Source organism: Podarcis filfolensis, assembly GCF_964270895.1.
Source record: "Podarcis filfolensis genome assembly, chromosome: 15".
NCBI lineage: Eukaryota > Metazoa > Chordata > Lepidosauria > Squamata > Lacertidae > Podarcis > Podarcis filfolensis.
In genome coordinates this window covers 27,393,428-27,413,178 of record NC_139618.1, presented here as the reverse complement: position 1 = coordinate 27,413,178, position 19,751 = coordinate 27,393,428, and the positions used below count along the sequence as shown (strand labels likewise).

The window sequence follows — 19,751 nt, the reverse complement described above, 5'->3', positions numbered from 1 at the left end:
CCACCAAGTACATTGGTGCTTGTTCATGTGTTGTAAGTGCAGGCATGGGCTTGCAGCCTCCCCTGTTTGTCTCTTGGTTTCTGTGCTAATAGAACAAAAGACATCTTCAGCATCTTCCCATGGAGTCCCTAGTGCTGGAACTGGCATGTTGGATCATGCCTAGGATGGAGATTCCATTATGTCTTCAGCAGGGGCACCAGCACAATCACAAGCAACTTCGTGATTCCTCCAAAACTCACTCTCACTGAACATGTTATCTGTTTTCCTTCCTGTAAAACAACATTATGGTTTTTAAAAAAACAAAAACCAGACTGAGATGGTGTGGTGTTAAGAAAGCAAGAAGGTTACAAAAATGTTCATGTACTAGTCTTCCTCCACCCACTTTAAACAACAGATGCAGTGGAATTAATGGGCAATAGATTCAGACAATGCATCATTAATTTGTGGAATCTGCTGTTGCAAGATGAGCTTTAAAGGGAGAATTAGACAAATTCCTGGAGGACAATTGGTCTGTCATTGGGTATTGAGCATGGTGGCAGAGGAGCACCAGTGGCAGAGAGTTATTGCTTTCATGAACTTATTGCAGGCTTTTGGGGAACTTCAGGTCTTCCACTGTGGGTAGCTGCCAGATGCTGGAATAGATGGGCCCACCTGGGTTTCATCTTGCAGGCTTTTCCTATGTTTTTAGAGATGTACTTCAGCAAAGGACTTGAGGTATTTCACCCGAGGATCTAAAATAAGTATTTGAATGTCTTGTAAATCAAATTAGTGCCAGACTGTCTAAAATGGTATATTTGACCCAACACAACCCCGCATTTGATTCATTGGAGGCCCAAACCTGCTCACTTCACCTTTTAATTTGGTGCTTACTGTCACAATATACAAGGGAAGAATCACATTAGCGTTATCAAAACCTTGCTTCAGACATTTGACTCAATCTTCTTTTTTTGGTTGTGAGATTTGGATAAATTTGTTTGAGAGTTTTTTGTGCATATTTGCACTACAAATATTTAATGGACGTAAATGTTTGGAATCACTCCTTCCCATTTTTCAGAAATTCAGAAGAAGCAACCACTGTTCTTCTACCAGACTGATTATTGTGGTGTGGCACATGTTTCCTTCTCCACAGCAGGTTGGCCAAGCCGGTTTCCTCCAGATGGTTTGGTTTGTGGCTGCCATCAGCCCCGAGGTCATCTTACACCACTGCTGGCTGGGACTGATGGCTGTTGTAGTCCGAAACATCTGGAGGGCACCAGCTTGGTGAAGGCTGCAAAGGTGGCCTTTGTACATCCCCCGAGACAGGCGTTTGGTTCCCAGGAGCATTTCACAGACTGGCATAACCTTCAGTTCCCGCAAATTATTTATTGTATCATCTTGGCTTTCTGTGGAGGCTTCCTTGTGTCTCTGGTAAAATGTCAAGTTAATTTAGAGTTGATGTTGCGATCTCCTGACATTTTCATCCACTGTGTGACCACATTAAAAGGGAAGAGAGGAGGAGGTAGAGCCCCATACACCTGGGAAGAAATAAGTAGGAGAAGCTCTTTCTGCTGCCAGTGCACAGCCAAGAACCAGCAAGAGCATTTTCTCCCCTTTTTTATGGAATCAAACCCTTGCTCTGAGGAAACCAGTTTCACTTATGCATTGAAAGAAAACTTCTCGAATTGAAGGGGGAAAGGCAGCTTCAATAATATTAAGCTTCCATGTATTCTGATGGCTTCTCATTTCATTCCTAGCATACCTGGAAGCTCCTGGAATTGTAAAAGAAATGTACAGTTTACCTTGGCTTCTGCTACCCCACTTCTGGCCAGTCAGCTGTGTCGACAGGATTGGTCCCACCTGTCCTCTTGGATCAGCTGCTGAGGACAGCAAATGTTGGGTACACTGAACTGGCTTCCTCGAACCCCTCTCCCCTGCAAAAAAAGGGGGGGGGACAATTCTTCTAGGTTCATTGTGCAACTCCTATTTGCTGCATTGGGACTTGCACAGGAGACATTCCAGCTGGGATTGGGTGACCTTTGATTAAAATTGCTTTTTGTTTCCCCCAACGCCAGCGCTAAGGTGCTTTTGCATGTTCACTCAAGGATGCTTCATTTCACTAGGCTGGAGGCCTGGATGGAGAGCTGTGTGGAATGAAGCGTTAAATCTCTGCCCAATATGCAGTTCCATGCTTCAAAAAATAATTTTCTATGCTACACAAAACTACTAAACGGATCCTGATTATTTTTGTGAAACATCTGGTCTGCAAATGAAGCTATCTCGTGGGTGTAGTACAAGCAAGATGCTGTACAAAACGCCTCTTCCAACGTTCCCGCTTGGAAGTGCTGTTTTGCATAGCGTGCTCTTGTTCCGGCAGCAGCGTGAGACGGGGCATCTCCTGCCCTCTTCCTTTCAGGGTGGTTCTGCTCACTCTGTCTAGGCCTGTTACATCCCTGCTTCTGTGTTCTTTCTGCCCTGCAAATCCTGCAGTTGTCTAGTTTAACTGAAACATAATACAGATCGAAGGAGCTGAGACAGGTGGGAATAAATGGAAGATTTTGACTATGTCCTGCTTTTTACAGCCACCTATAGATCTGTTTCCATCATGCATTCTTCTAAGCATCCCAGGGGCAAATGATTGTCCAGCCATAGGGTGCTTGAGCTCAATAATCTTGACCCAGAATGGCAGCTCTTTAAGCTCTGTGGGCAAATTCTATGTCAAATTACCCGCTTTTTCTTCTTTTTAAAAAACAAATAAATGCAAGATTATGTCTTAATAGCATGCTTTGATTGCAGCATGGCATCTCAGGTAGGTGATAATTATACAAACAGTTACTACTCTGGGGAAAGCATAGTTTCTCAAAGCAGGAGCAGTTAAGTTGCCTAGATTCTATAGGCTGGCAACAGATTTAGGACTTTTTTTAAAAAAAAACTGTCCTTGGATTTTCATTTACGGAACCCATTCTGTTAGAGACTGTGGACTAATTTTATGGATTAGTTTTTAAACCCCCCAGTCTGTCACACTCAGTGAACAATTTTAAGTTGGAGAGAAGCCATCTGAATGGATTAGAATGTGCCACCAAGGAGTTTGAATGCCACTGTTTCAACTTAATATTGCCCAGCTGTCTCAGAGGCTGGCTTGTTAGGGGGGTGGGTAGTTCTTTTACACTGACCATGTTAAATGACTGATATCCCAAGGGATAGACAATGCCATCTCCCCCCCCCCACTTTGTAAGATAACATCATCTATGACAAAATATTTAATGTCTTTGGTATCTGGTTATGTTTATTTTTATTATAAAGAGTTTCTAACACTTGAGATAAAAAGCATCTTGATACTTGGAATGCAGTTTTCCCGCAGCTGGGCTACTCTTTCCCCAGTTACAATGTTTGGATTATATTTGAAAAGCAAACACATGGCTGGTACACACATAGATGGGGTGGTGGGAGGGAAAGAAGGGAGATGCTGAGAAATGGGGGACATGCTTCTATTATTATTTTTACTCCACATCCTCAGTAAATTTTAAGTTTGTCACTGCTCTTTAAGACCGGACAGACAATTGATTCACTCTTATGCTGTTGTTTTACATGAACTAGTGGCTTTGTGAACGGGGTATGCCATAGTATTGTTAGCAAATAGACTCCTTTTGTCCCCTCTGTCACTTGTGGGACCGTACGGTACTACAGAATTTCTGGCAGATTATTTTTGATCTGTTCCTTAGTTCCTTACCCCAAGGAGACAAAGCAGGTAGTAATTCCTCCTTTCAAAGTGGGGTGGGATGGAGTGGGGGGACCATTCTTCTTCTTCTATGTGTTGCTTTCTGCTTTTGAAAATGAAGCCATTTGTTCCTGGACATCACTGTAAAGTGCCTTAAGAAAGTTATACATATATATATATAATCAGCATGAATGCCCTTGCTAAACCAGGAGCTCATTTGGGAAGATGGCCTAGACTGAGTTGGACTTCAAGGCAGTGCACCTTTTAATCATTAACTGCTTTATTTCCCACTGTGATCACCCAGCCCATCTGCTAATCATAACTTTGCCATTCCAGCTGCAGCCAACATGATGTTGTTTGACTTTGAATATTTGTTCGCCTTTTAACTGCTTGAGAACTTTGTGTTTCATTTTTGTTTGTTTGTTACCTGCTGATCTCTGTCCCTGGATGGGAAAAGCGAGCTGCACTGTCCACACGGAACACTGTTCCTTGACTAATAATCTTTTTCCAGCATATGAGCAGAAGTTCTGATTTCAGCACGGTTTAATTTTGAACCGGAAGTTCACATAATTTCCCACATACATAAACAGACACACAGAGGAAACAGGTTAGTCAATTATTCTGGGGAGAGCATGAAATTTCAGGCGTTAATACACAGCTCATCCAATTTAATCCTAGCATCCCCTCTGACCTTTCCTTTACACCTTTGAATCCCCCACCAGTTAAACTGAGACATTGTAGGCTATGCAATTGAGGATGAAAGGGGCAGGCCTCAAACTTCTGTTTCATTAACTGTCAAGCATTTTTGATGCTTTAATTTTGCCAAAGCTCCCAATGTGAGAACAGGAGCTTGGTGGTCCTGAACTGTGTGTTAGATTGGATTGCAAAGTGGAAAACTATCTGTGTTAGAATGGAGGATAAGATGTGCTATAGGTGAATTGCTGTCATATAAATCTTGATAAAACACCTATTTCAATTGTGCAAGGGGGTGTTGCTTTTCCTTCAATATTTTAAAATGTGCCAGCCTGTAAGTATCATGTATTTCCCCCCCATGTGGATTATGTACCTGTATTATTATTATTATTATTATTATTATTATTATTATTATTATTGTCTAACCCTTGCTCTGGAAAGTTAAGTATGCATTGTCCTCTGTTTGATTGCAAAGGGGAAATGGCCCCTGCTTTCTATTAAGCGGAAAGTCTGGCCGTCTCTGGATTCTGAGGGTGGCATGTCAACTGTGGAGAAACACCTCCATGGGCTTGTCTTCTGTAATAATAGAAAAGCTCAAGTTCTAGGGTAGTTTATGAACTCAATTACATGTTGTGGAGCCTTGCAGAAAGCTATTCTTTTGTTCATTTAAACATTGCCTGTGCTGAACTAAAGAGGAACCTCCCAAACCTTCTTTTGAGGTAAATGGCCTTGTTTGTGCTGCGCTGCAGAAACTCTGAACACTTAGCACTTTTCGAGCTGCTCCCAGAACAGCCGCCTCACCAGTCCTATGGCCCCAACCCACATGTGTGGAGCTAAAGGTATATCCGTTTGTTGCTGAAATGGAAAGGGGGACAGGACCCTTTATGTCCAACTCCTCCAGCACAGATGGCAAAGCGCTAGCTCACAAGCTGGATCTGGCCCACAAGTCTTTCCTCCACAGCCCCCTGCCCACTCTTCTGACCTTTAGGGAAGGGGCTGCATGTCCAGCACTGATCCTATGGCCAGCGTGGCATAACATTCTTCATCCTGCTCATCATGGAAGCCAAGCAAGCTGCCTGGAGAGGGACTGAGCCTCTGTCCATCCTCAGGCAGCCCACTTTGTTTCAGTGCTAGCTGTGTGCATAGCCATATTTTCTGCACGGTGATGAAAGTTAGGAGAGTAGAAAAGAAGTTGAACACCTTTGCCTGAAACGACTTCAAGCATTTTTCTTCCAGTGAATTAACTTTCCTTCCAGGGTCTTTCTCTGTTGAAGGCAAGCCCCAGCCCCCTAGAGAGAGAATAGGGGGTGGGTCCACTCTTGGGTGCTAGTTTACCCATGGAGGAAGGCAACCTATTACCCCCCCCAAAAAAAGTTCTCTACTCCCGCCCTCCTTAGGATTCTAATGTTGCTGAACAAGTGAAGGCTTAGCTGATTTATGTTGTAATTTTTGTTGTCATGGCTGAACCGTGGGCAAAGCTAGGCAAAAGCAATATGTCTAACGTATGTTTTGACATATACAAATAGTCTTTGAATAAGAATTTTTTACACCCTTTGGGGATGCTTCAGAAGGTCCAGAAACCCAAGACTTGGAAAGGTAGGGAAGACCTTTTCCAGCGAGGTACATGGAGAATACATAGCATCCTCTACACCCAAAGAGACACCTGATACCGGGACTGGGCTCGCTCAGTAAAGCTTCAGAGGGCAAGGCTGCCAGAGGACGTCCCATCTAGGAATGTTCCTCTTTTTGGTGCATTCACAGCCCTAAGGTAGGAGTACGTTTGACAACCCACTTAGTTCCACAAGCACTGGAGTCTGTCATGCTTGTAGCCTACGTGCTGTTAAAATGAACCAAGAACGGCACAGTCTGCTAGAACTGGGGTGCCCTTTCATTTTCTAGTTACATCCCAAGCAACAGGAAACTTGTGGAAATGTTCACAGTTCTTCTCAGTATCTGGTCCACAGAGCACTCTCTAGAGATTGAGATCTTTGCAGAAAGCTTTTCTTCAGTTTGCAAAGATGGAATCTGTTCTGTCGTCTTTATATATGTATCTCTTTATCTAAACTATGCATGACTTGCTAGAGGCAAGGCTACCTCCTCAATGATGACCTGTTTTGCAGCGTGAATGCAATGGCGTTGTATGCATTCATTCTTGGGAGACTTCCTATCATTGGTATTCCCCGGGATCAGGTGGATGCAGAATGTTGCATAGCATCCACAGGTATTATGTGCATGACAAAAGGGAAAGGAGACCCCGGCAGCCAGGTAATGCACTGACTCCTCTGGCATTCCCACATAGAAGGGAATGTCTTTTGCAAAGGCAATGTTTGAATGTATGAAAGCTTCTTCAAGACTTGCCTCTGCTTTCATAGCCTGGAGCCCTTTGATGTCCCTGTGCTCACTTCCCCACGGAGCAGGTGGCTCTGGTGTTTCTCCCCACTTTGCATGTCTCCCTAACTCTTGACCACCAGAAAGCATCCCTGCTGGCAAATCTCCAGAACCAAAGCAAACAAGGGTTCCCTACCCCACCCCCCTCAGGCTCACAGCTTTTAAGCTCAAGGCATGTCTCTTTAAAACAGTGCAACTCACTTCAAATGCTTTTTGCCTTTCATTTTATTATTGCTTGTCACGCAATGTTCTTTGAAAGCTTGCTCATATATTATCTGTTCCATTTTTTCCATTTCCCTTTTTTTGCATGCTGTTCCTCCTGTTTCTTCCCTTCCTCCAAACCTCTGTTCCCGTGTGTAGACACAACGGCGACGACAGAACCGGCAGTTCACGGTTGGTATTGCATTCCTGTTTATCTTTTCTCTCAGCAGCGCTGTGCTGAGTGGCAAGGCAAGCCTGGGAGGAAAGGCAGGGGGCGGAGGGGGCGGGCAGAGAAATGAGGGAGCCAGAGATAAAGTTTTTTTTTAGGGGGTTGGAGGACTAATGCTTCAAGTGGACTGATCTCATAAATATGCCATGATTTTTAAGACTCGAAGGGATGTCTAGCCTTGTCATTTCTGCTGCGAATTTAGCATTCAATTGTTGCAGGCCTGGGCATCCAGCTATTCCCCAAACCCAGCAAAAACAGCAGGCATATCAGAGCAGAACAAGAGGAACGGCTGCATTTCAGCAACCAGTATTTCCGACAGTCAGAACGAAACATTCCAGAGGAATCTGGCTTTGGAAATTGTGGCCCAAATGTTGTTTTAATTGTAATGCCTGCCATTCCCAGGGAATCTCTCAGGTATGCAAGAGAGGCGTAAGACATTTAGTATGCTGAGGCAGTTCCACGGAGTAATCTGTCGTGTCATAGGTCACCAGGAAGCCTTTCATTAGCAAGCTTCCAAACACATGCTTCACTGCAATGGGCTCTCCCTGGCCATGGTCAGAACAGACGAGCAAGCTCACCCCACTCACCTGTTTTGCGTCTCTTCCTTCAAACAGCTTGACAGCTTTCACGTCCCCCAGATTTTAAAGTAGGATCCAGTATCACAGACTAGTAACTGAGTTGATAAAATAACTTTAATATACAAATTCCATTTGCCTAAATTTTAACCCATAACCTTATTGCTAAAAGTGCACCCTGTCTTTTCTTAAGAAGCACAAGACTTGGTGAAACTTATTGGAATGATTGCCCTGAGTGAAAGAGCTGACATGGTGTCCTCTAGATGTTGTTGGACTACAGCTCCCATCAACCCTGGCCATTTGCTTGGCTGTCGGGGGCTGGCGGGAGTGGTAGTTCAGTAACTTACAGAAGGCCATACATTGGCTTTGCTTGGTCTACAACTGTGAGCAGCTCTGAGTTTGAGACTGGGGTCTTCCCCAGCCTTTGTCACCCAATATTCTTTCAAAGTTCACTCACTCTCAATCTATTTTATCAGCCTTGAGGGAGACTCCTGTACCAAACATCACATTATGGTTATTGTGCAGTTCGTAATCACCTATCCATACATAATCCAAAGGTTCACAAGGGGTCTACTAGGTCAAATTATTCATGACACTATAACATTGGAATGCCCTCCCCAAGGAGGCTCACCTAGCACCTTTGTTACATTTCTTTAGGTGCCAGGCGAAAGCATTCCTCTTCTCCCAGGCCTTTGGCTAATTCAACAATCTTTGGCCTTTTAAATGGGGAGGGTAATTGTTTTTGCTTGTTATTATGGTATTTATCATTGTGTTTTTATATTGTGAACTGCCCTGTGATCTTTGGATGAAGGGTGGTATAGAAATCTAATAAATAACAATATTAGTTTAATGTGGGATGCTGGTGGCGCTGTGGCTTAAACCACAGAGCCTAGGACTTGCCAATCAGAAGGTCGACAGTTCAAATCCCCACGACGGGGTGAGCTCCCGTTACTCAGTTCCTTCTCCTGCCAACCTAGCAGTTCAAAAACACGTCGAAGTGCAAGTAGATAAATAGGTACCGCTCTGGCGGGAAGGTAAACGGCGTTTCCGTGCGCTGCCAGAAGCGGCTTAGTCATCCTGGCCACATGACCCGGAAGCTGTACGCTGGCTCCCTCGGCCAATAAAGCGAGATGAGCGCCGCAACCCCAGAGCTGGCCACGACTGGACCTAATGGTCAGGGTCCCTTTACCTTTACCTTAGTTTAATGTAAAACAGATCCCCTTGTTGCGTAGGGTGCCAGGTCTTCCTTTGCAGTTGCCATTTGGGAATTACTTGAGCATGCCCAGTGTCTTCACTCTGCATGCTCCTAATAGAGATGGACATAATTTATTGAGGGCCTGTCATTGCAGAGACATGGAACTGGTATCTGCCTGCCTGAACATTTTTCAGGATAGCAGCCACTGTTATCAGACATGGCTGCCACCGTGTTGGAAGTCCCCAGTCATGTGCAGTTGGGGCACAGTGCATGCACCAAAGGAGTTAGAAGCATGGACGTGAAACATTCCTGCACACGGTCCTGCTGTCCTATTTCTCTGTATTCTAAATGTGTGGGAAGGAAGTCTTAAAAATTCCAAAGTCAGCCTTCTCAAATCCTCAGTTTTCGGCAAATGCTGAAGGAAGAGATGACAAAGCATATTAGACAAATACACATCTTGGATGTCTGTTTGGCCTAAGAGAGTCTGCATGTTATATTTTCATATTCAGCAGTTGAGTTGCAGACTGGAGAGCCGACTATAAATTGATAAAATCCCACTGGAATTAGCTTGATTCTGTTTGCCTCTACATTTCTAATTATCATACTATTAGGAATTTTGGCTCAACGAGTAGACATTTTAACTGAAACCTTTTGACTATCACTGAAGTGTTAAAGCTCTGTATGTCTGCCGCTTCAGGCCCATAGTAGCAGCTAAAGCTACCTTCTGCTAATAAACAATTATTAGTGATGGGTTTATAATTGAGCATTAGTCCTGACTCACTTGCTACTGAAATAAATGATGAAGTCTGGAGAATTGGCTAATCCGCCCCCATCCCATTGTCCACTCCTATGTCAGCAACATTTCAGTCACAGAAGCCACAAGCTAGATTGGATTTGAGGGTGGAGAGAAACAGCCTAAATGAAGGGTCTCAGTTGTACTCAAGACTCATTAGGGTTGACAGTACCAGCATAGATGAACCATCATGAAGCACCTTGTATCCACTTGCCACGATTTCTAGCACTGTGCAAACAAAAAGATATTTAAGACTTACTGAGGTCCTATTGGTTGTGTGGTTCCATTGAGACCACCATTAATGACAGAAGCATCTGAAAACTTGTAAAGAAAACATTATGGTAATGGGCAAAGAATTCCAGAACAAGAGTTTTACAGAAGTAAAAGCTGGGACAAAACAAAACAAAACAATGAATTAGATGTTCAGTTGTTGCTGCCCAAAGAGGAAACTGTAGCTTTTGTTTTAAGGAAACAGAGGCATGAATGTTGTATGGGTATCCCTAATCTTTAAAATAAATAAAACTAATATGTTACTAATATGTACACTTGGAACACTATTCGGCCCATTAGATAGCTGATACTCATTAGAAAGATAGTTGGAAAATATTTTGGAAAGTGGACTATTAATGATGCAAGAACACACATACATGCACACATTTTAGAGGTATACAAGACCCACAAATCAAGTCAATGTTAGCCTTAATATAGCCCAAAGTAAACTGGGGAACAGATCAGATATTTAGCCAGAAATACCTTATGCATTGAAAATAGTCAGCATATTGACTGCAAGCGCCCCATAACTTCCAAGCTGGAGCTGAGAAAGTTGTTGAACAAATAAATTACTAGGCATGTCAGGCAAATTGACCTATGATATGCTTTCTGCCTTAAAGTAAAAATAAAAGATCCTGGTTCGTTTGGCATCCCTTCTTTGTCAAGGTTGCCCTTCCCCCATTGAAGCTTCTTTGTGGTTTCCTTCCAAGCTTGCATTGCCAGCGTGTGTATGAAGTTGACCAGATATTTCTTGTGTGTTGGCCATTTTGTTCTGAACAATGTCCAAATGAAAGTGAGCATGTCTGTGGATGGTGAGAAATGCATGATGGGCATGATGGGTAACCTGTCAAACCAGATGGATTGCCTCCAAAAATAAAAATAAAAATTTCAAATTAAAACACTAGTGGAAGGCCAAATACCCAAAGTCTCATTTGAGGACACAGGCTGTTTTTCAACATGAGGGAGGTGCTTGATCACTCCATGAATTTTTTGGAGTGTATCTGAAAGGACTGGAGGCGGGGGAAGGAGTTTGTCTGCATGCAAAACTATAGCAACCTCCCGCCATCTCTCTTCTCACAATGCAGGACTTAACAGCAGCTATGCATGGGCAAGTTTAAAGCACGGGCATTTAACTCTTCCAACTGCATATAAAGCTGAGATCTTTAACTTGCGGGTTTCCAGGTGTGCTTCCCCCCTCCCCCCACTCTTCTGCATTCATTGTCAGAATTCTAATAACAGCATGCTGTTCATGGCTGATGCTGGGGCTCTGGCTTTGGCTGCACTTCAGTGCCTTTTTTCAAGAATCCTATTTCCCTTTTAACTTTCACCTTGCAGTGCAGATGCCTTTTGGAAAGTTTCTGTTCTCTAAATCAGTAGAACAAAGCAGGACAGCTGCACGTGCTGGAGAGGTGGACCAAATGATTCCTACAAGCCAACCCCTTGCTATTTTTGGAGATTTGATTTTTTTTATCCTTTCTATCCTAAAAAAAGTCATTCCATGAATTTGTCCTACAAAGCTTGACTTGAGAGTACACCTACCCTATTTTGGCTAATGATGCTAACAATGCCCTTTATTCCCCAGTGAACCACTTACCAGAGAAAGGAAGAGCAGAAGAGTGTCGTTTTTAAATCAGATATGCATTTCAATAATGCAGTTCAGACAGAGTTAGGATGTTAAATGCTGCTCTCAAATATTTCAGAGTGCGATGCTAATTCCCCAGGACAAGTGCTTCTGAACAACTTCACAATAAGTTCTCTAGTGGGTTGTAAACCCCCCCCCCCAAGTTATGGCGAAAATACAGTGCCATATTACACTTCCTCCTTTTTTTTTAATGAAGTGAATGTGTATTTACTAGCACAGGGATAACCAACATAGTGCCCTGCAGAAGTTGGACCCCAGCTTCCTTCAGCCCCAGCCAGCATAGCCAGTGGTCAGGGGTGATACAAGCTGTATTCCAACAGTACCTGGAGTGCGCCACTGGCTATGTTGACCCCAATGCTAACATCTCCAGCAGAACACTTTGAACCCTCAGTTTCCTCCTCCTTCCTGGTTCATCTGAAACAGAAACCATATGCCAGTTGTTAAATGTATGCATTGCATTGAAGTTCAGACATTGTGCAGCATTGCAATGCACACACATGTGCTGTTACTAAAAAGAGAGAGAGAGAGAGAGAGAATTATAGTGGCCTTCAGGTTATAAATGCTGTTGACCAGCTGTAGGGACATCTCAAATGGAGCATCTTTTCAACAGCAATTCAGCCTGGAGATTGGGTTTCAGCAGTCATATCATTTAAACTGGGAGCAACATATCCCAAGGGAGATATGGGCAATCCATGTCATTTTCAAAGTTGATAAAGCAGACCTATGAGCACAGGACATGAGTGGGATGCAGGATCCACGTGGTGAGTTAAGACTGTACACCCACACAAACACAACCTAAAGTAGCGCTCTGTGGCTCCTCTGAAGTAAGCATGCTACCCAACCATTCAAATGGAACAGAAAGCTATGTAGAACAGCCTGCCCACATCTGAAGACATGCTAAAATATATATAACTGTTATCATTGAAATAGAAGAGAGAGAAAAACCACAGCAGTATCAAAGGGGAACAGCATCGGCAGCCACTAAAGAGCCTGAAAACTATTATTTTTTGGAAGCAGCAATTATTCCTTTGTCTTAGCCCAGAAGTCTGTGCTGTCTCTGCCCTCTTCTCACGTGGTCCAGGATTGGCTCGATAAGAAAATATTCAGCAAGCAAAAATCTTGGCTAGCTACGTTTGAAATCACAAGTGTGACAGCAGTAGAATAAGAAATAAATAACTGGCAATTTAAAATGGCAGGATGATGGGTGTAATTTTTCTGCAGCATTTTTTATATATATAAAAAATTAAACATCTGTATGCTACTTTTCAGCCTGCAGTATGACTCACAACAACAAATGACAAATGACAAAAATGACAAATGATAAAACAAAAAAATACTACTGAAAGAGTCATCAGATTAAAGAGAGGCAGCAGCAGCAGCAAAACATTAAGCAGCAATATCATGTGAACAAATTCTGGGGCTGAACCAGCTTTTGGCACCCTGGTGGATGACCTATATCAAGAGTGGGACAGGCAGAGTACAACTGCTTCTGCTTCTTGATCTCAGCAAATTTTGATACCATTGACTATGGTATTCTCAGGGACCGACTCAGGCTCTGTGGGATGGGTCTTATGGGCACTGTTATATAGTGGTTCACTTCCTACCTCCAGGGTCATGTGCAGAGATTAGGACTGGGAGATTGTTTTGGCCCCATGGTCTTTGTGTTGTGATGTACAGCTGGGTACAATTTTGTCCTCAGTGCTGTATTTAACTTCTGTATGAAGACACTGGATGCAGACGTTCAGGGATGGAGGGCAAGTTGTTGTGAGTACGCTCAGTGCTTTTTTTCTGACTGTACTCACACAGTACTGGCACCTCCCCCCCCAAAAAAAAAAACTTGGCTTCTGAAGTGCACATGTGAACACGGCACAGGGTCTTATTTTGCAAGTCTTAAAGATTGTGTAGATTCATCTGGGAGAGCAATCACTCATCCTCTGAGAGACACAAAACCCCTGCAAATTTTACTAGAAATACCCTTGCATACAAAAATTAGCAGTAAAAAACCATATTTCAAGCACAACAATAAAAGAGAGGGGTGTGAAATTAAACAACCTAGTGCCTCCAAGCAATACCTTCCATTGCCACAGACCAAGACAAACCGGCTTCTAAATGACATAGTATGGTTCAATATACATTGCAAAACAGAGGGGAAATGAATTTGTTTATTGTTATTTCTCCAGTTTGTAGACAGCCCTTCATCATGTCAATGTGATCTCAAGGCAGTTTCCAACAATGCACAAAATATAATACATAAAAGAAAACAGTTGTTAAAAACAACCCAACTAATAAAAAGAAGCAGGGGAGCAACAGCCTGGTGACAATGTAATCAAAGAGAGGTTACTAATTTACTCCCAATTCCTTGGAGAATAGGATTGTTTTAAGGCAAATGCTCTTAAAAAATAAAGTTGTAAAATGATTTTATATTTGCATCTTACTTACATTGCTCCTTTTTTTGGTTAGGCACTGAGTAGGGGTGGCGCTGTGGATTAAACCACAGAGCCTAGGACTTGCCGATCAGAAGGTCGGCGGTTCGAAACCCCATGACGGGGTGAGCTCCCGTTGCTCGGTCCCTGCTCCTGCCAACCTAGCAGTTCGAAAGCACATCAAAGTGCAAGTAGATAAATAAGTACCTCTCCGGCGGGAAGGTAAACGGCGTTTCCACGCGCTGCTCTGGTTCGCCAGAAGAGGCTTAGTCATGCTGGCCACATGATTCAGAAGCTGTACGCCGGCTCCCTCGGCCAATAAAGCGAGATGAGCGCTGCAACCCCAGAGTCAGTCACGACTGGACCTAATGGTCAGGGGTCCCTTTACCTTTACCTTTAGGGGATCTTATCAGCCATAATGTAGATTGAACTCGCTATATAATTAGGGGAAATATTGTGCAGGACTCCTCTAACCAGCATCTGACAGGGTGGAGGGTATCTGAGTGAAACTTGCTATGATTAAGGTGCCCAAGCAGTAATTATACATATATTGGAATATTAATTAAAACAGTTTTACTCGTGAGCTTAGACTATATAACCATGCATCTTATTTGAGCCCCTCGGTTATAAAATGTGGCAGTAGAATATCCATCTGCCTTCAGAGAAAATGTGTCCACTGTCCTACCTTGTAATCCTTCTGGAACCATCTTGAGCAACACAAGAAATGTGTTGTCAAAGACCTGACTAATCAAGGCTTCTCTGTACAAGGGAACAGAATTTGTCTTAGGTAAATGCCCTCCTCTCCTTAATATTCATATTGTAAATAAAGTAGGGGTATTGCTACTCACAGCATTTATAGCAAATTTTAATGGACATAAACAACTGTGGATCAGTGTCTGATTATTGTTTACAATTCCATTTAGTCAACACTTAGATAATAGCAAGGATTTCCAAAATGCCCCTCTGTCAATTTCATTTTATTCAGATTTATATCCCGCCTTTTGACAGTATTCTTCCAAATGGCACACTGTTATCCAGACATGATTCAGCACCTTAGACTCCCCTCTGGATTAAGTTTGTAGTGCATAACTGTTCTCCAGACCTATCCATGAGACGACCTTTTGAGTAGTATTTCTAAGCTTATTTTATTTATTTATTTTTAAAAATGTGTTTGCTGCTCTGGAAATCAATTTAGGAAGCAGTGTGCAGTTGTGTTGTGCAAATAAAAGTCTAGGAAAGGAAAGCAGAGTGCCCGTTAGACACAAGTACGTATTTAGACAGTTGCTGTACTTATTCAACTGATTCCAGCTTCTTTAATTCCAAGTGACTGAACAACTGCATGCAGTCGGAAAGTTAACTCTCATTTTTCACACACACACACACAGAGAGAATTTGCAGGAAAATGGGAATGCTTCCTAATCAAAAATGAAGAATAAAATATTTTAAAAGCCAAATGTGAAGTATAATGAGAAGAAACCAAGACATAATTGTTCTCATGTTTCTTGACTACTAAGAATGCCATTCGGTGACATTTTTAAGTCTACCGGGATTCTGATATAAATGGACTAGTTGAACTGATCAGTTTCGTTTGTGGAGTGGGCGGGGGAAATAAAAGACCATTTGCTTCATAAAAAATTCAGCATTGCCCTTTTTACTTTTCAGAAAACAAGGTTTTCTTTAAGTGAAAGAAGAAAATCCTCTGAAAAGAAACAGATTGGAGGAGATAAAAATAGCTTTCTAAATGATGCTTTTGAGGAGTCAGCTTGCATTCTTGTACTACAAGTGTGACCTTAGGGCCCAGAGATTCAGTCTTCTGAATTCCAGTAGTGGCTTCAAAGGCATGTTTGTTGTCACTAATCAGTAATATTTCTTCCTTCAGCATATAATTTTATCAGCAGTGTCCACTTGACTTGGTGATTATCAGCCAGCTGCAGTCTCTACACACAAATGCACAATCTAGTTACAATCCAGACCCAATTATTTGGTTGGGTGCGGGGCGGGTTAGAAGCACCTAATTCACATCAGATTGCTGCTGACACACTGCATTAGTGCAAATATTTTCTAGAGCCAAACTCCCCCCCCCCCAACCTGGACAAAAACAGTGGCAACCTGTGAACACTGACACACCTCGACTCCACAATGGGCGCAATTCACTGCGTCAGCTTGATTGGAAAGAGGTGTTGCAAACATGCATTCAATGGCACACTTGTGTTGTTAGCAAAATCCCATTTCTTTCACTGAGCTTGCACCCGAGACATTTCCAGTGGACCATGTCCGTTGACCTTTATATTTGGATATTTATAATTGACTCCCTATGCATCTCTAATGTGGGACTTTCCAGGGTTATGGCTGCCTTCGTGAATACATCTCAACATATTTCTATTCCAGTCAAGCTAAAGCAAACGTTTATGCAAATATACTAACCAAATACACTAATATACCAATTCTGGGTCCCCTTTATCTTTGTGCAGTGAGCTAAGCCTCCTTAGGGAAGTTCACAGCCTCAAGCTGCGATGTCTCCCTAACAGATAGCAGTTATTCATTCCCACCTAAAAACTGCAAAGAGATGAAGTTGCAAAGGTATCCCCACAAGCCCCAGAGCTGCAGTGTGTGACAGTTTCATTAATGTGGCCGGCAGAAGGCATAGCTTAGTCAGGGCCACTCGCAGCTCAGGTATACAGGTAAATGTGTGCCTGAACACTTTTCACCTTACAGCTAGGCAAGGAAAGCCTACCATGATTTACAATAATTATACCTCCTCAGGAGCACAGAATTTTGCATCCTGGGGGCGGGGGGGCACCAACACAAAACTCACTCAGAGAGGGCAGTTTAGTACACGCCTTTCTTTTACTTGCAAATGACATTCTCCATCAAAGTTTGCAAAGCCAGCAGCTCTTCCTTTGCTATGAGAGTGTGCACAGTTTAGCTATTAACAGAAGCACCTGCAAACTATTGTTTACAAGCTAAAGCAGCTGACACAATTGATAGTGGCCCCTTCACAGTAAAATGTCAGTGTGTTTTCTCCAGCATCACAGAACCTGCTTTCCCAACTACCCACAGAGCCTTAACTATTTCAGATTAGCATTCAGACTCCTGTTCAATCTTAGCATGGCAATTCACCAACTGCAGCCCAGATAAAATTTTTTTTTTGGGGGGGGGGAGGGGAGGTACCAGCTCAAATCTGGGCAAGTAGTAGCTTGGCACTCTGCATCTTAAAAATTAATTTTTTGACTGTGCTGTGTTGTATAACGTGGTTTTGGAAGCCGGTTTTACATTGGCAAGCAGTCATTGGGTAGCAAGTATTCTTTAGAACAGCCTTTGCCAAACTGGTGCCTTGCAATCGTTTTGGACTATGACACTCGTGCTGGCTGGGGCTGATGGAAGTTGTAGTCCGAAACACCTGGAGGGCACTAGGTTGGCAAAAGCTGTTTTAGAGCCAAGCTAGACATTACACAGAGGAAAAAGTGTTTTCCTTCACATTTTTTTTTTAAAAACCACAATTATCTTTTGTAGCTTGTCAGCCTGAGCAGTGTAAGGAGAGCATGCATCTACTACCCTCTGGCCATTTCCCAGTTCAAAAACAGCCTCTCTAAATCTATGTTTCATACACTCCTTCCTCATGGTAGGAAAGAAATCGGGGGGCTGCCGTTGGAAGGAGCCAGCAAGTAGGAATAGGGTCAAGCAGTCTCTTTCCACATTGTTGTTGTTGCTGCTGCTGCTTCTCTCTACAGTGCAGTTTTTTGGTATAAAAAGCACACCATCAGTAGCAAAAGACAATGGAAGACAATGGGACTTCATGTGACACCCAGCTTTTCTCTTAATTAAACAGGCTTCCATCAACTGCCATCTCCTTGCAGCCTTTGGCTGAGAAGCAACAAACTTTCCCGCAAATGAATCATTAAAAAACAAAAAAAAAACAAATTGAAAAGTGGCAGCTGTAAAAACCAAACGTCATGTTTTGCCAACAGATTTCGCCAAGAAGAAAGATCCAGGCAGGGGTTTCTGCCTCACTGCATTGTCAACTTTGAGATGGCTTTCCATAAAACAGATCACGCCAGAATATTTTAAAATGAAAATGCAACAACTCTCAATCTCCATGTGCTGCTGCTGTAGTTTTGAAAAGAGCACTTCAAGATAGTCCTGAATCCGACTCCCCAACCTGGTGCCCGTCAGATTTTGAATTTTAATTTTGGACTGCAACTCCCAATGGCTCCAGCCAGTATGACCGTTTAGGTGATAATGGGATTGATGGGAGCACAGCCATGCTGGTTGAGCCTGATGAGAGCTGTCATCTAAAATATTTGGAGGGCACCAGTCTGGGGCAGGCTGCTGTACATTGACAATAGACTGTCTTAGCCAGCATTGCCAAAATGTGCACCGAAAGCTGGAAAAATGTTTGCATTTTAAGTGTGTGTATAATCAAAGCAAGAATTGTAAACTAAAGTGATACAGAAAATTTAACAATTAATGTTTGGTGGGGGAGGGACTTGTTTTTGCATGCAGTTATGAATGAGTGGTTTCTGAATGTTTTGTACATGTTTCATGTGTTTTCAGTGGTGCAGACCTAGACATCTTTCTGACAGTCTATTGGTTGTTTGGTTTAAAAGAGGCAAAAAAAACAAAAAAACAACCACCCCAAAATATATTAACTGATTGGAGAGCCTCGTTTGCAAGCTAATCTGAGCAAAAAGCTTTTGTCAGATGCCGAGGGATTGACTTCTTTCGTTATTCTTTTCCCTGAGAAATTCATCCTCTGTTCTTAAGTGTTTTGTTTTCTCATCCCTTGAGGAACACAAAGAAAAATGAGTTTGTTTTTACTTGTAAGGCTTTACTCAGTTGCCAAATTCCGCCGAAGAGCTGGACTATGGGGATCTCTCAGGTAAGGGCTAGTTCTTAGGTTAAGCCAATGTGGTTGTTCAGTCTGTGGGTTTGTTTGCTTTCCACCTTGTTTGCATCCTGGCTGCTTTAAAACAAAACGAAACAAAAATCCATTGTGCAATTGCTGTGCGGCAGAATCGCAGCTAATCAGATGCAGAGGCCCATTATTCAGAATGGCTGCTCCTCTCCTCTCCCCTCTTGCCGTTGGGCTTTTCCTCCTCCCAATCGCTTGATAAGGACAAGAACTTACCAACGTGTATAGCAGCACTCGAGAGGGGGGGAGGTGATGGGAGCATAGAGCGCCGCGAGTTATATTACAGGTTGTCTAGTAGCTGCTGTGAGCTCAGTTGCTGGAAATAATTTTTTTGAATCCTAATTAGAGAACGGTTCGGTTGAAATTTTGTTGCATTTGTAAAACACTTAAGGATGCCAGGTTTGTGTGGGGAAAGGGGTGAGGGGTGTGTGTCTCCAATACAACCTTGCTTGGACTCTGGGTTGCCTGCTCTGTCATGTGCTGCTGTTAAATGGATGTGGCAGGATTCTCTTAAGTGCAGAGAGAAGAGAGAAATTATTTCATTGCATACCAGACTCTAAATGAATTATATGCCAACCTTACTTATTTTTTTCACAGCAGATTGAATATCTTTGCCAGGAAAAGATGTAGTCCTTCCTATTTTACTATCCTATGTTGTATCCTGTCCCTCCCCATGCCCCATTCGACTCAAGGCAGTATACATGGGGGTTATCCCATTCTTACCTTCGCAACAGCC

General features: G+C 42.9%; 1 protein-coding gene across 7 annotated transcripts in view; it reads left to right on the top strand.

The window, feature by feature from the left end:
- CADM1 (cell adhesion molecule 1) overlaps positions 1-19,751 on the top strand; it is a 285,697-nt gene that overhangs the window by 249,563 nt on the left and 16,383 nt on the right. For 2 of the 7 annotated variants that reach the window (XM_083588745.1, XM_083588747.1), the window contains 2 exons: positions 7,136-7,168; positions 18,929-18,982. The exons of 2 other annotated variants lie outside the window; for them this stretch is intronic. In XM_083588745.1, coding sequence (XP_083444871.1) covers positions 7,136-7,168; positions 18,929-18,982 — 87 coding nt within the window. Of the gene's footprint in view, positions 1-7,135; positions 7,169-11,620; positions 12,871-18,928; positions 18,983-19,751 lie in introns of those variants that run through there. 3 more of the 7 variants (XM_083588746.1, XM_083588749.1, XM_083588751.1) reach the window with 2 other exon arrangements.